This window comes from Sesamum indicum, linkage group LG1, assembly GCF_000512975.1.
Source record: "Sesamum indicum cultivar Zhongzhi No. 13 linkage group LG1, S_indicum_v1.0, whole genome shotgun sequence".
Classification (NCBI taxonomy): domain Eukaryota; kingdom Viridiplantae; phylum Streptophyta; class Magnoliopsida; order Lamiales; family Pedaliaceae; genus Sesamum; species Sesamum indicum.
In genome coordinates this window covers 7,052,557-7,068,344 of record NC_026145.1, presented here as the reverse complement: position 1 = coordinate 7,068,344, position 15,788 = coordinate 7,052,557, and the positions used below count along the sequence as shown (strand labels likewise).

General features: G+C 33.9%; 1 protein-coding gene and 1 long non-coding RNA gene across 2 annotated transcripts; both read right to left on the bottom strand.

The window, feature by feature from the left end:
• On the bottom strand, positions 1,096-2,796 carry LOC105157669. The gene is made up of 3 exons (XR_847465.2): positions 2,390-2,796; positions 1,393-1,470; positions 1,096-1,294 (listed from the first exon to the last, which is right to left on the bottom strand). It is a non-coding gene; the product is annotated as an uncharacterized LOC105157669 (long non-coding RNA).
• On the bottom strand, positions 12,133-13,848 carry LOC110012142. The gene has a single exon (XM_020694683.1). The coding sequence runs from the start codon at positions 13,846-13,848 to the stop codon at positions 12,133-12,135; it is 1,716 nt and encodes a 571-aa protein (XP_020550342.1).

Below are 15,788 nucleotides of genomic sequence, written 5' to 3'. Positions count from 1 at the left end.
ATTTGTTGCGAAGACAACCCCAACAAAGATTTCTGAGATGATTTCTATTATTGAAAATGAAGGCAGAGTGGTGTACATTTATACAAGTTGAAGAACAAAAACTTAACTGCTATGAGCAAACCGTAACTAAGAAAACTAACTTAACTAATTAACAGTTGCTACTCTAAACCAGAGAAACGTAAAATCACTTATAAAGTTGCATGAGTTAAAATGCAACTTTATGAAGCAGGATAAAATGCTGGAAGTGACCGCGTCTTTGTGTAGAAGAAATGCGCTTTCTTCGCTATGAACAGATGATGATGACTAGAGCTTAAGTTAAGCTCCTGTATCTATATTTCCACAACCCCCCCCACCCCTCAAGTTGGAGACGATGGGACCAAGCTTGCCAGTGAGACGATTGAAGTCACCAATAGGGACAACCTTGGTAAAAATATCAACGAGTTGTTGAGCTAGGAATATGTGCAGGAGCAACAAAGCCTAATTGAAATTGGTCACAGACAACGTGACAATCTATATCAAGATGTTTGGTGCGTTTATAGAACGCGGGGTTAGCAGTGATGTGCAAAGCAGCCTCATTGTCACACCAAAGGGAATAGGTAGCTGAGGTTCAAGCTACAACGCACGGAGGAGATAAGAAATACAAAGAAGCTCGCAAATGGTAGAGGCCAAACTCCGGTACTCAGCTTTGACAGAGGACCTGGAGACAGTAGCTTGCTTCTTTGTCTTTTAGGAGATGAGAGAAGAGACCAGAAATATGTAAAAACCTGTCACAGAACATCATGAGTCCAAACATGCGGCCCAGGAAACGTCTGCGTAGGCAGTGAGTTGTAGAGAGCTATGTGTAGAGAAAAATAAGTCGATAGAGATGGTGCCCTTGAGGTAACGTAAGATTAGGGGTGGGCGTCGGATCGGGTTTTTTGGATTCGGGTTATTCGGGTCGGGTACCCGACATGTCGGGTTTTGGAAAAATAAACCCGAACCAGAACCCGACTGAATCGGTTACCCGACTAATTGGGTACCCGTTGGGTTCGGGTACCCGACAGTCGGGTTCGGGTTTTGACTGCTTGCAAAAATGTAGATAGGTCAATTTTTCATAATGAAAGTAATTCACTAAAATATATCCATGTAAGTCTAAAATATAATTTATGGACATAAATACTTAAAGCTTTACATAAATATCCAAAAAAAAAAGTTCAATCACATCCATAAATTATCAGAAGGCCTCCGAAATCCTAATGCCTATAGACTGAAAAAGCTCATATCACATTTTCTTCCTCGACCTCGAGTCCTCGACCTGTCAAGCATTAAACGTACAAAGTGAAAGAACTATTAGAGAAAGTCAACCAAATAAAAAATGTAACGTTATTAAATGAGGTTTTACCGTTCTAGTACCTTGTCAAAAATTTACAAGTAGCAGTTAGCACAATTAAATGTCAATAATTGTTGAATCAACCCCTAACTTTGTCAACTCTACAATAAAATAGAAAATAATTAGACAAGTAAAATATATAAGTATAATACATAGAATTGTACAATGATGTCATAACGTCACATGGTAGTAGCATCACCATATATGAATTTATAGTTTACGGCCTATATTTACTGGCTATTGAAATAGGAAGGGTTTCAGTAAATTAATCAAATCACTCAGGTAAAAGGGTTTAAGGCTTCCAGCATATATATAGTCTTCATATCTAGTATTAAAAATCTCTTTATATATGGTACTTTGAATTTAAAATGACGCGTTTTCAATTTCGAGCTAATTAGCACTACAAAGCAAATTAACTAAGACAAATATATAGATAGAGAATTATTCAATTAATTTGAAGAAATTGAAGGATGAAGATCAAACATGCAAATGCAACTTCTTCTGTAAATAGACCATAGCTGTGATAAAAAAATGACAATTCATGTTACTATCATACACAATAAATAGTCGCATCAAAGCTTTGAAACATGGTAATGGTGTTTGCTTGTTCAATTAATATTACACACGACTACCAAGTGCTGCTGTTACGTGCTGATTGAATAAAACCAACAGGCATGATTTGGAAACCACTGCTTGTCCAATTGATGAAAATCCAATTTCACAGCACCATTACCCCACTTTATTTGGATGTTTTTTAACCACTGCTGTTGCATTAGTTCTGCAATTCACTTGCATTCTATCCATCATTTACTTATTATTGCTAAAAGCCTAAAACCAACGAGAGCAAATGACTTTGTGCTTCAATGTGACATTTCAACAAATACTAAGTATGCATACAAATTTACCTTCAAAGTCAAAATGTAAAACAAATCAAAACTAACCAAAAATCTAATTACAACAAAAATACATAACTATTATATGATTACATCAACAAAATAACTCCAATCGTTGAAAAATTACCAGGCACAATGCTGAAAATTCGCAAAAATAGCGACTTTTGTCGGCGATGAAGGAGAGCTCGTCGTCGTCGGAGTCCGGTGGGTGGCGCGGCCGCAGCGACTGGTTGCCGGCGCGATGTCTGGTCGGCGACAACAGTAGCAACGGCAGCAACAATGGCAGTAGACAGTAGTAAGGAAAGAAACGGGAGCAGGAGAGCAGCAGCAAGGGTTTTCTGGCTTGGATATAACCCGTACCCCTTTTTCCCCTTCTCTCAATCGGGTACCCGATCGAGTTTTACGGGTGGATATTTAATATGCGAACCCGAACCCGATTGGGAAGAATCGGGTTCGGGATAACCCGAAACCGAAAAAAAATCCGACAAACCCGAGGACGAAACCCAGTGAGAAGTGCGAGGAGCCTGAAGAAACCGATTTAATTGTTGAACGGCGAAAGAAATATCAAGTTTGGAGAATCGCAAGTACAGAAGACGACCAACCAGACGACGATATTTGTTAGGGGAATCAAGAATGAACCTGTCATCCTAGAAGGAAGAGGAGTGGAGGCAGCCTTGGCGTCCAACAGGTTGGCATCTTCAAGTATGTCAGTGAGATATTTATTTTGAGTGATGAGGAGACCATGGTAAGAACATGCAAACTACAGACCAAGGAAGTACTTTGCAGGACCAAGGTCTTTGATAGTGAACGGATGATCCAAATATGCTTTTACATCATCAATAGTAGAAGTGGAGCTCCCAGTAATGAGAATGTCATCTATATAAACTAAGAGAGCAAGGAAGTTGTTAGCAGAACTCATGACAAATAAACAATGATCATGAGGAGATTGGTGAAAGCCATATTCCAGAAGTTTTGTTATGAGTTCCAGGTTCCATTGGCGAGATGCCGGTTTAAGGCCATATAGGGACTTACTCAACTTGCAAACTTGTCCCGGTTGAACTTTTGTGTAACCTTTAGGAGGTGTCATGTAGACATCCTCATCCAAAAAATCATGTAAGAATGCATTATTCACATCAAGTTGAAATAAAAGCCAAGACTTAGTAGTAGCAACAAGAAGTAATAAACTTACAGTCACAGTTTTAGCGACAGGGGAAAACTTGTCAAAATAGTCGACCCCCTTAATTTGGTTGTACCCTTTGGCCACAAGGCGTGCTTTATATATTTCCAGATTGCTGTCTGAATTTATGTTCAACTTGAATACCCATTTAGTACCAATGGCTTTCTTGTACGGAGGCAACGTTGTAAGCTCCCAAGTTGCATTACTCTCTAGAGTGCAAAGCTCCTTTCCCATCGCATCCACTGAATTAGGATATTTGCAAGCCTGGGAGTATGTTCTTGGTTCTTGAATTGAAGATAAAAGGGCAACAAAACGCATGTGTGCAGGAAGATACATAGTAGGAGTACAAGATGGTGAACAAAAGGTGTAGTTGCATACATAGTCAGCAATCCTTCCAGGTTTAGTTGTGTGTCTAGTAGACCTTCTAGGAGGCTAGGGCTCAGGTGTAGGAGATAAGGAGGAGTCTGAAGGTGGACAAGGAAAAGAAGTAGGAAGATGATAATGACTGGAAGGAGACTCAGACAAGGTGTTTGTTTGGAGAGGGACAAAAAGAAGGGGGATAGAATCTGTAGGAGAGAGTCTGTCTTGGAAGGGAACGAAGACTCATGAAATATGACGTCCCTAGAGCTGAAGAGTGTATGTTGTTGAAGATCATATAGTTTGTAAGCCTTTTGTGTATGGCTATATCCAAGGAAAACACAAGCAGTGACTCTTGCATCAAACATAAGCACCCAAATATCCAAGGACATACAGATTGTCCATCAATTTTCCTACTGCAAAATTGACTTGTTCTTCTTGCTCTAAGTTTCTTTTATCAATTCTTAAAGCAGCCCATGATCTCTAAGTTTGCACAATTTCTTTCCATATTGAATTCAGTATCCATGTGGTGACCATACTGTCAACCTTCATCCATTATTCATACTCGGCATCAGTTTCGTACAGCTCGCATGAACGAATCCCAACTTTGTTTTAGCCCTTGCACCTCGCTTGATCAAACAACTCCACATTAGATCATTTGTACTTGTCAAGGGGATCATCCCTAGGTGATCAGATCCGTGTAGCTGCAGTATTTCAGGGAATGCTTGCCTCTCAACTCCATGTCTTCCCGCCCTTCATGTGCACCATCTTTGTCTATGATAACTTAAATATTATTTTTATTTAATAAATACTTTAAATAATAATGTTCAAATTATCGCTTGATATTTTATTATTAATATTATTGCTTATTATAGCAAAAACTCAAATACTTTTTTTGCAAGACTCAAATCCGAAAACATAGAATTAGGCTCATAGTTGCTCATGTAGGCAAGCATCCTACATTGATTGCGAACGAGAAACTTGAGTGGCTTATAAACCCCAATACCTATTTTCCCTAGCGACGCGTCTTTTCAATACAAAATCGTGAGGCTCATACGAAATTAAAGCAGACAATACCTTGCGCAATGAGACATTGACTGTGCCGTTAATACTCAATATGTGAAATTATTAACAAAATTGAAGCAAAATCAATTTTGCCTTTGAGCAAGCTTCGTTTTGGAGCAACGATAGTATATAACTATATTTCGTACATAAAATCCATGTACGTATTAGAGTGCAACACACCGTATATATACATTCATATGGTAAATAATTAGTTTTTTTTTATACGAAAAAAAGAAAATAGCAATAACTAAAATAATTCCAAGTATTCATCCAAAAAAGAAATTCCGAATAATTTGGAATACGAGATATGTTCAAGTTCATCAAAGCAAAATAAATAGAAAAAAACAATATTAAAATATAGAACATCAAGCAACAAAATATAATAAATCATGGAAACCGGAAATCTATTGGGACTTCTATACTATTAAAATACAGGTCTTCAGCCCAAAACTTATACAATGGACAAAATATATGTACGTTTATTTCGAGTATCTGATTAAATGAGTTATAGAATTGTTTTTAATTAAATAAATATTAAAAAAACCTAAATTAATTATAAGCTATTTTTTTTATATATTACTCCTTCATAATAAAATTGAGTCATGTGTTTACTTTGATTGATACACACAGGTTGAGTGAGAAATTACTATTGAACCCTTTGAGATGTAATAAAAATAAAAGAGGAAAAATGCAAGCAACTCCCTTGTGATACCCAAATGAGCAAATTATCCCCTTATTGAAAAATAAATAGCGGTTTACCTCCCTGTATTTTTTAAAATACAATAACTTACCTCCCTATGTTTTTTAAAATGAAGTAATTTACCTCCCTATATAAGGAGGTAAATTGCTCCATTTTAAAAAGTACAGGGGGGTAAATTGCTTTATTTTTTTTCAGAGGAAGGTAATGTGCTCATTTTCAATATCACAGTGGGGTAAATTGTTATTCACCCAAAACAAAAGTATAGTGGAAAAAATTGAGAAATCACATAGTTACCAGGCTGGTTGTGGTCATTAGGATGAATTATGTAGGTGGAACAATGATTAGTACAGACCCATGGTCTAATACCGGACTTCCATACCTCAAAGTAAACATTATATTAAGCTATACTATTTTTCTTATCCAGCTTAATATCTCAAAGTAATTGGGGCCTTAGCTGACCTAGATCTTCTAATACAAAATAAGGGCTTAATGCAATTCACCCCCTATAATATTGCATATAAATAAATTATCCCTATAAAAAATAGCAATTTGCACCCTGTGTTTTTAAAATAACGCTCCCCTGTTTAGGGAGGTACAGTGCTTAATTTTAAAAATACAGGGGGAGGGGGTAAATTGCTAATTTTTTTTTATAGGAGATAGTCTGTACATTTACAATATCACAGGGGGCTAAATTGCATTTTTTCCTACAAAATAATATTGTATTTATTTTATTTTATTTAATATACATACGTGTTATACATATAAAATATTTTTTAATAAATAAATTAAATATAAATGAGATGCAACATTATAAATTGTACAATTAGCATTTCTCATATTGATCCGGCTCGAATGATATGACCTTGATCAGCGATTTCGATCGTGCCACGTCGTCCTCCTGGATCTTTGATGGGACCTGAGGATCAACGAAGCAAGTTAGGCTAGTCAGGTTCGTCCCTGACGAAAACACTCCGACGCCCAAGTCAGTTCGTGGTCAAGATGGATATATGCTGGCTTAAGTAGATCAGCTAAAGTGATCGAATATGAGTTACCTTTTAATGAATCAGACATGATGTATTTATAAGGTTGACATTGGATATGGGGGTGTGGCCACGTGTCGTAATCCTGGACTCCCAGCCTCCAATCGAACGGTCCAACGCTATTCAAGCGTCCGGATCGTATGGTGGACGAGCCTCCACGATCCTAACCGCAGATCTCGCACGCAGATTCCTAATTTTTGAGGGATTTTAGGCTAAAGGCATATTTTTAGTCGGAATACTTTTTTTACCCTTAATGAAGGGTATTTTTGTCTTTTGGTAATTCTACCCTCATCACATATGATTAACATTCCTTTTGGAAAGGAATTTGATCCGAGTTCGGATTAGGTAAAATTATTATTTGGGTGTAGACAATTCAAAGTCAAGTCCAGAAATATCTCTTATTACGTTAGTTTGTAAGACTGAAATACGTGAGAACTATTATCGAGAATATTGTCTTATTCGATGTTTAAATGAATAAAATTCTATAAGATAGTAAAGTTGTAAGAATAATTAGAGTAGCAAAATGTGTATTTATAAATACAATCGAATTGTACGATTACACGAATTCGTTCACACGTTCTCACGTTCAAGCGAGGTTGGAGAAGGTGAATAAGACCCCGAGACACACGTATCCTTAAGACATTAATAAATACAACCATTTGTGACATCCAATGTGGTCTCTACATCAAAATTCAAAATGAAAATCCAACATTTTGAGCTTGTTTGAATCCGATGAAAAATAACTGTATAAAAAAAAGGAAAATAAAAATAAATATATAATATTAAAAAAACTGCATGTTCGATTATGGGGAATAAATGGAGTGAAAATAAATTTGGATGTATATAGAACTCCTCCCCAATCCAATTTTAATCTATTAAACAAAAAATGTAAAAATATAAAGCTAAAAAAATAAAATAAAATACTCATTTTATTTATATTTACTATATTACCTGGACATTATTTTACTATTAAAGAAAAACCCCTTCTAGTTGAGATACCAACATCAAAAAAATATTTTGTTATTTTTTTTTTTCAGTTGATGCATATTAATTTTTGTTAATAAGCTTACAGGTTAACTTTTTAATACTTTGAAATTATTTTAATACTACTTATTTATTTTCTTATTGAAAATGAAAAAAAAATCAAAATATTTTAAATTTACATTTTTTTAATCATATCAAACAACTTAAAAAATTGAATACAAAGTCTCGATCCCATGAAAAAATTTGTATCCAAACCATTAGGTTGTCGCATGGAGAACCACTTTCCTTCTCTTTTCATTTTCTCTTTCATCTCACTACACCATATAAAACCTGTGAGAGAGAGAGAAGAGAGAAGAGAGAGAGAAGCACATTTCAAGAGATTTGAATTTAAAGATCTCAAACTTCTTTCTACATTGCTAAATAAAACCGAAATCCATAATGTCCAACACTTGAATTCGGACCACATTACTGATTACAACGTACGGTAGACCAAACTATATATACATATATATATATATCTACACTCACTGTAATAACTCATATGAAACACCCAAAAATGACATATATATATATATATGTAAATTAAGCAGAAAAACAAGTAAAATCTACACCACCGAAGCCAGAAGCGCTTATCATCATCAACTTCTGCTGCTGACAATTATTATAAGCAGAAGGTGCAGCAGCCCGCGAAGAGGGTGTATCCTTATTGCCTCCACTCCCACTCCCACTCCCGCTCTTCACCTTCCCAGCAGCTGCTTTTTTCTCTATTCTGCGCTTCACTACGTACTCTTCTGAAATGTACACATCCATCTTCCAACTTCTGGTCAGAAAAAAGCTGTTGTTGTAGCTTAAATTAAGCTGCATGAAGCTTTTTATAGGGGTGGGTTAAGGGGAGGTGGAGGAGTCTATGGGCGGGCGTGGAAGCCCATGTTTTGGTATTAAACAAGGTGCACTTTCTGATGACAAAACGCAGATACCAACAGCGACTTTAGCTTGTTTTGTTACAGCAACGCTTTCTCATGCGACTGTTGCTGTTGCATTTCCTGCCGGACTTGGGTTTTCTTTCAGTCTTGTCCACTTCATGCCCCTCATTTTTCTTTTTCTTTTGTTTCAAATAATTTCGTTATTTCCCTTGCTCAATTATTTTATCATAGTTTCCACCGTTGTGGCATCTCGTCCCTGCATAATATAATAAATAATATTTTATATTTTAAGATATGTATAAATAATAAAATAAATTTTAAATCATCAAATTATATTTTAAAAATATGTTTATAAAATAAAATCAATTTGAGGTATTATCAACACAACAAAAGAATTGATGCAGCGGTATTAAAAGAACATGGAGTCACCTCTGTGAAAAAAGAAAACAAAAGTAATTAATTATTTTTTAAAACTATTTTATTAAGTATCATATTTAAAAATTAGTGTGAGTGTGTATGATCTTTTTCTTTTTATATTAATATAGATTATTAAAGATATATATGCTGCCAAACGATCACTTTATTTAAAAATTTAATCTATTAAAAAAGTAATTTAATATTTAATATTTTTAAAATATCATTCTTGTTATGTTTTTTTTTTCTTTTTTTCCTTTGTGTGTCTGTTAATATTAATATGTAAAAAATTTAAGTTTCAAAATCTTTTCTTTGATTTAATTCTGATATCATATTAAATAACTATTTAATTTAAAAATTTATAATCTATTAGAGAATAGAATTATTTATTATTTGATAATCAATCAATTAGTTGAGTCGACATCACTCTTCTCATTAAAAAATTATACAATTTTTTTATATATTTAATTCAATTCTAAATTTTTTCTCGCACGTGTAGGTGAGGATTTTCTCAGTTCCAAAAATAAAAAAAACAACTTATATATTTGACAACAAAAAGAATTAGAAAAAAAATTATGACTTTTGAATCATTAAAAAAAAAAAGAAGGCAATTAATTTTGAACTATTCTGGGCATAGTTTGGCATCCAAATTAAATGCATGTGTGGTAAAAAGAATCCAAAACCAAACAAGATGAATAATTTGATTTTTCCTTTTGGAATATTGATACCGAATAAAGTATGAAATTAAATTAAAAAGTAAAGTTAGATCGATTTGCAAACTTGATTTTCAGGACCTCATGCCAGATACTGGCATGGATTTTCTATTTTAATGATAGTTGTTGATTAATTTAGTTATTTAATATTAATAATTGGTATGTAATTATTATAATTACTGATTGTTGTTAAATATAAATATTTGATATTAATAATTGTATGATCGCTTTTCACTTTAAAAAGCAAAAAAAATGTAACACTAGTGTGTGATATGATAATGAGACAGACAATCTGAATTTCATGGTCAGATAATCGAGACAGACCCATGGAAAATTTGTACCTTTTTTTTTTTTTTTAAGAAAATAGTAATTATATAAATACATTAATATTTTAATAAATTAAACGATACATTAATACAATAAAGAATCATAAAATAAATTGCAATAAACTCAGATAAAATAGTAAAATAAATATCCACACATCCAGTAAAACTCGAACCCACAATTAAATTTATTTATAAGACATCAACCCGACATTATAGTAAGACATTATTTATCATAAAATTTTATGTCTCATATTTGATTTTTGCATAATCTATATTAGAAAAAATATAATTTTCAACTACTGTTAATTACTATATATAACTAAAAAAGGAAAATTGTGGCAAATGCAAATTGCCCACGGCTTTGCAATGGTTATTAGTCGTTGTTTCTGCAGCGAGAATTAATTATTGGAGACAGACAGACCGGTAAAACTACAGTAGTCACAGATACGATTCTCAATCAACAAGGTCAAAATGTAATATGTGTTTATGTAGCTATTAGGCAAAAAGCATCTTTTGTGTAAGGTTCTTCGCTTTGAATCGAATTAAACCACATAGTCCACCGCTTGTGCGGGCCCTCGTCAATTCCTTTGAGTTTCATTCTTGCGAACGTACTCCCCAGGCGGGATCGTCAATTCCTTTGAGTTTCATTCTTGCGAACGTACTCCCCAGGCGGGATACTTAACGCGTTAGCTACAGCAATGTACGGGTCGATACGCACAGCGCCTAGTATCCATCGTTTACGGATAGGACTACTGGGGTATTTAATCCCATTCGCTCCCCTAGCTTTCGTCTCTCGGTTGATAGAGGAATCTTTGATCATAATTTCCAGTATTCATACTGCGTCCAACATGAAACTTGTGGTTGTTCGTAAAACACCGATTTGCTTGTTGAGACCTAATTCTATCTTCATAGATTTCTCGAGATATTTTCTTACGAAGTTTTGTCATAGCATCTATAACTGCTTCCGGTTTAGCCATCGGTCGATCAAAAGACTGATTCAAGATAAAAACCTAAGGGCATTATCTTGAAGGGCTCACTTCATATCATTTTCTCACTCTCAAGGCTCCTGAAAAAACCTCTGAAGGCAATCTATCACAAAGGACAATTAAAAGAGGAAAAAAGAGCAAAAAAACAGCTACAGCCAAAACATTAGTCATGGCGAAAATCATGGCGGATACTAATTAATTATGGTAAAAATTTAAGTTTTTATTTTGATTTTATTTAACCGTGATTAATAATATTTATTTACCAGAATTTTTAAACCATGATCATTTACGGTGCAGTGAAAACTCAATTTTTTTGTAATGCTAGAATGTACCTATATTTTAAAATATTATATGTGTTTTGTTAGAATTTCGATGAGATATAATACTTTCTTCATGTAGTGTTTGAAGTATTGTGTCAATTACTAAATCAATCTTGATATAATTGACAATATGTTCTACACTATAAGAAAATTGTAATGATTAATTGACAATAAAAATTAATCTAAAAAGTTTGCTATATTTAACTTAGCTAAAATATTTGTTACGATAAAAAGTCATGATAAATATTTTAACCACACTCGTAAAAGTTATGATTGATAAACTTTGCAAGATTGTGATCTGTGACTGTTACTACAATTATTTATTTTTAATAGTGATAGTTAACTATAGTTAAATGTTATATATATCGTAATGACATGATATCGATGAAGTGTTCACCAAATGTATTTCAATGTGGATTAATATAATTTTGGACCCAATAAATCATTTTCCAAATATATTTGGAAAAGTATAGAATTTTCTTAGTTATTTGAAAAATATTAAGTACCATATGTATTTACTTTTTTCCTCTTTATATTTCTCTATTGATATTTTATTTTTTTTATATTTTCAACAATATATTCGTAAATATTGAATGAAAAATACACCACGATATTCGCTGTTATTTTTCTAGGTGATTCCAAATTAACATTAGTTATAACTAGAAATTATAACAAATATTTTGATCATGACTAAAATCATGACAATATTAATTAATTATGATTAAAACTTAAATTTTTTATATTATTTTATTTTTTATCGTGATAAATAGTATTGATTTATTATCATTTTTAAATTGTAATCATATAGAATATAAGGAATATATATATATTGGTGAGAATTTAACAACCGTTCAACAAGATTTAGTTAAAGTATATATATCCAAGAGCACAATTCTTTCTTCTGTGCTTTAGTTAAAGTATATGGTGCCTTGGGTTTGTAGATTTTTCCATTTGCACCTTCAAACAAATGCATCTCAGTACGACTACAATACAACTCCAAATCTTTTCGAGATCTGACATTATCTTTTGTTTTATCTTTAACGTCCATAATAGTGTTAAAGATATTATCAAAGACGTTTTTTTCGATATGCATGACATCCAGATTATGTCGGATAAGATTTGTGTGCCAATATGGTAACTCCCAGAATATGCTCCTTTTAACCCAATTATGTGTCCTGCCAAATCCATCAATTGGGTGTGTACCACCTGGTGGTTTTCCAAAGATGGTTTCAGGAAGCTCATCCACCTTTTGTCGCATGTCTTCTCCAGTTAAGCGCATAGGTGGAGAATCATTTTCACATTTTCCCTTCCGAAACTTGTAGGCTTGTCTTCTATAAGGATGGTCAGGAGGCAAAAACTGACGATGACAATCAAACCAACATGCCTTCCTTCCATAACGAAGTCTGAAAGATTTTGTCCTTTCCATACAATAAGGACATGCCAACAACCCATGAGTGCTCCATCCAGATACCATCGCATTTGCAGGGAAATCACTGATTGTCCATAAAAGAGCAGCTCTCATGTTGAAATTTTGTTTTTTGCACACGTCATAAGCTTGCACCCCAATTGTCCACAATATTTTCAACTCGTCTATTAATGGACGTAAAAATATATCAAGATCATTTCGTGCATCTGAGGCAAATGATGGATGAGTGCGATCGAAATGTTTCCATGCCTCTCCATGAGATGGATGTGCCATACTTTCCTCGCTCGAAGGATTATTTGCATGCCATGTCATGTGCTCACAGGTGTAGTTAGATGCATATAGCCTTTTCAGCCTAGGTATCAAAGGCAAATAACGCAACACCTTGAAAGCTACTCTTTTCCGTGATCCTGCCTTGATTGGCTTGTATCGAGGATGATAACATATAGGGCATTCTTGAAGGCCATTGTTCTCTTTGTAATACAATATGCAATTGTTTACACAAGAATCAATCTTTTCGTAACCTAGACCAAGTTTACCTAGGTGTTTTTTGGTCGTGTAAAAGTTATCTGGCAACTTTTCATCTTCAGGCAGCATGCTTTTGATTGTTGACACAAGTCGATCATAGCAAGCTTCAGGTAAATTGTACTCTGATTTGATACTTAATAGTTGGGCCACAGCAGAGAGTTTTGTGTGATTTTTGCAGCCATCCCATAATGGTTCGTCAGCATCTTTTAATAAGTTAAAAAACTTTTGTGCTTCTGGATTAGGCAGTTGTTCAGCACACGTGAAGTTTGAGCTGAACTCATGGCCTATTGCATCCATCACCATTGTTCTATAACGAGACGTTTCTACCTGAGGAGCGGTTGAAGAACCCCCCACATCATCTCTTGTGTTCACGGATTCACCATGTGCGTACCAGATATTATAACCCCGAGTAAATCCATTTTTTACTATGTGTAAATGCGCATCACTTCGATTCAAAAATCTTGTGTTGCCGCATTTAGAGCATGGACATTTGATTTGTCCATTATTCAGAAATCGTGGGTTATTAAAGGCAAAGTTCAAGAACTCCTGATCAACCCTTGTTACGAATTCATCTAAAAGAAACCCATTATCATCCAAACGCCTCCACATCCAACTACGGTCAATATTCATTATTCTGCAATTTTTAGATAAAGGAGGCAAGATGAATTAACCATTATTTTGAAGATCAAGATTTTTTTTTCTGATGTTGAAGCAGATGTTGAGATAAAGCAATGAGAATATGCAAAGTCAAAAGGGGATATAACTTGCATAACTCCAGCCAATATGAGTTTGTGTTTGTCCTTTTCTCTGTACAACTAAAATCCAAACATGACTCCTTATCATGCGTAATACATGTCCAACATACACAATAGCAGTAAAGGCTCATAACAGGATTCTTCCCTCAATAATAGATATTAATCTTGAATATCATTGTAAACAATCTGAATTCTACCTGTTCAGAAAGGTATAGACGCTGGCGATTCTTGTAAGTTGCTTGCTCCACTTGTGGTCCCCACCTGAGACGAGGGAAAACTGAAAAGTGAATATGTGAAAATACAATGTAATAATGTTCAATTATGGTGAGATTTTTTGTATCTTTATTTTTCCTCTCCACAATGAAACTGGCCAATTTATTAGCAAATAATGTGTGTATTTCGCACACCTGGATATTTCATGCATTTATGAGTATCGAACACAACATAATGTAGACAATATTTATTATGTATATCATACAAAATCCAGAACTCGCGGATTGGTAAATCAAGAATTTTCGTCAGAATTTCATAATTTCCAGGAAAATACCAACAAAATGAAACATTCAGAAACAAAGGTTAAAAGCATGACTCAGTGAAAAGACATGCATTTACACAAGAACAACAATTGCAGAAATTGCAGAAATTGAAGAAATTGCAGAAATTGCAGAAATTGAAGAAATGGCAGAAATTGCAGAAATTGACTAGAATTTCCCAGAAATTGCAGAAATTTTCAAGAAATTACAACATTATATACAACACTAGATACTCAATTTTTCAGAAATTTTGCTAAAAATAAGATGCTAAAAACACACCCAAACCCAAAAAAAAAAAAAGAAGAAGAATGAAATGCAACAAAGAAATAAGAATTCCCTGGAGAAGCCGTACTCGTCGCCTTCCTCGTTGCCGATTTACCGTCCTTGTTGCCGTGAGTTTAGGGCTAGGGTTCTAAGAGATGGGTTTGTAGAAAAAATGAGAGGAGAAAGATGAAAGCCGTACAAATCTGTGTTCTCGTTGCCGACCTTGCGTCCTTGTTGCCGTGAGTTTGGAGTTGGGGTTCTAAGACATGGGTTTGGGGAAGAAATGGAGATGGGTTTGAAGGAAGAAATGAGAGAGGAGAAGGAATGGAAAACAAAGAAAGAACGAGGAAGAAAGAACGAGGAAGAAAGAGAGAGAAAGATATCAGTTTGAAAATTTTTACATAGATATAGTTGAAATTAATATATGCTCACAATCTGCAAAATTTATATATTTATAAATATTAGTATAACATTGATATAACTATCATCATATATTGTTGAACAACATGGGTTAATCTGGCCATCAAAATTCAGATCAGACCGTTAGATATGATAAAACTTACAAAAAAATACGTTTGGTAAAGTTTTATACTTATTGGATATACGGATGTCGAGATATCGTACTCGAAACATAAGAGTAATCATTCAAGAAGGTGTATCGTTGAATCAGACCATGTGATTTTAAATCATACCGTCCGATATGATCTAATGGACATAGTCTTGTATATTTAAATTTTTCGTATGAATCAGGTGCCAATTATTCAACTATCATCATCATCATTATTATTGTTGTTGTTGTTATTATTATTATTATTATTATTTTTAGATTAATTCATATAATTACAACTTAATTATTATTACATAAATAAAAATTCTTATTTTTGTGTTTTAATATTTTAATAAATAAAAAAATTCCTATTTAGACCATCAGAGACGGAAATTTCCGTGGCTAAATTAAAGAAAAAATTAGCTACGGAAACAGAGACGGAAATAACCAATTCGCAGCCATCTTGATTTT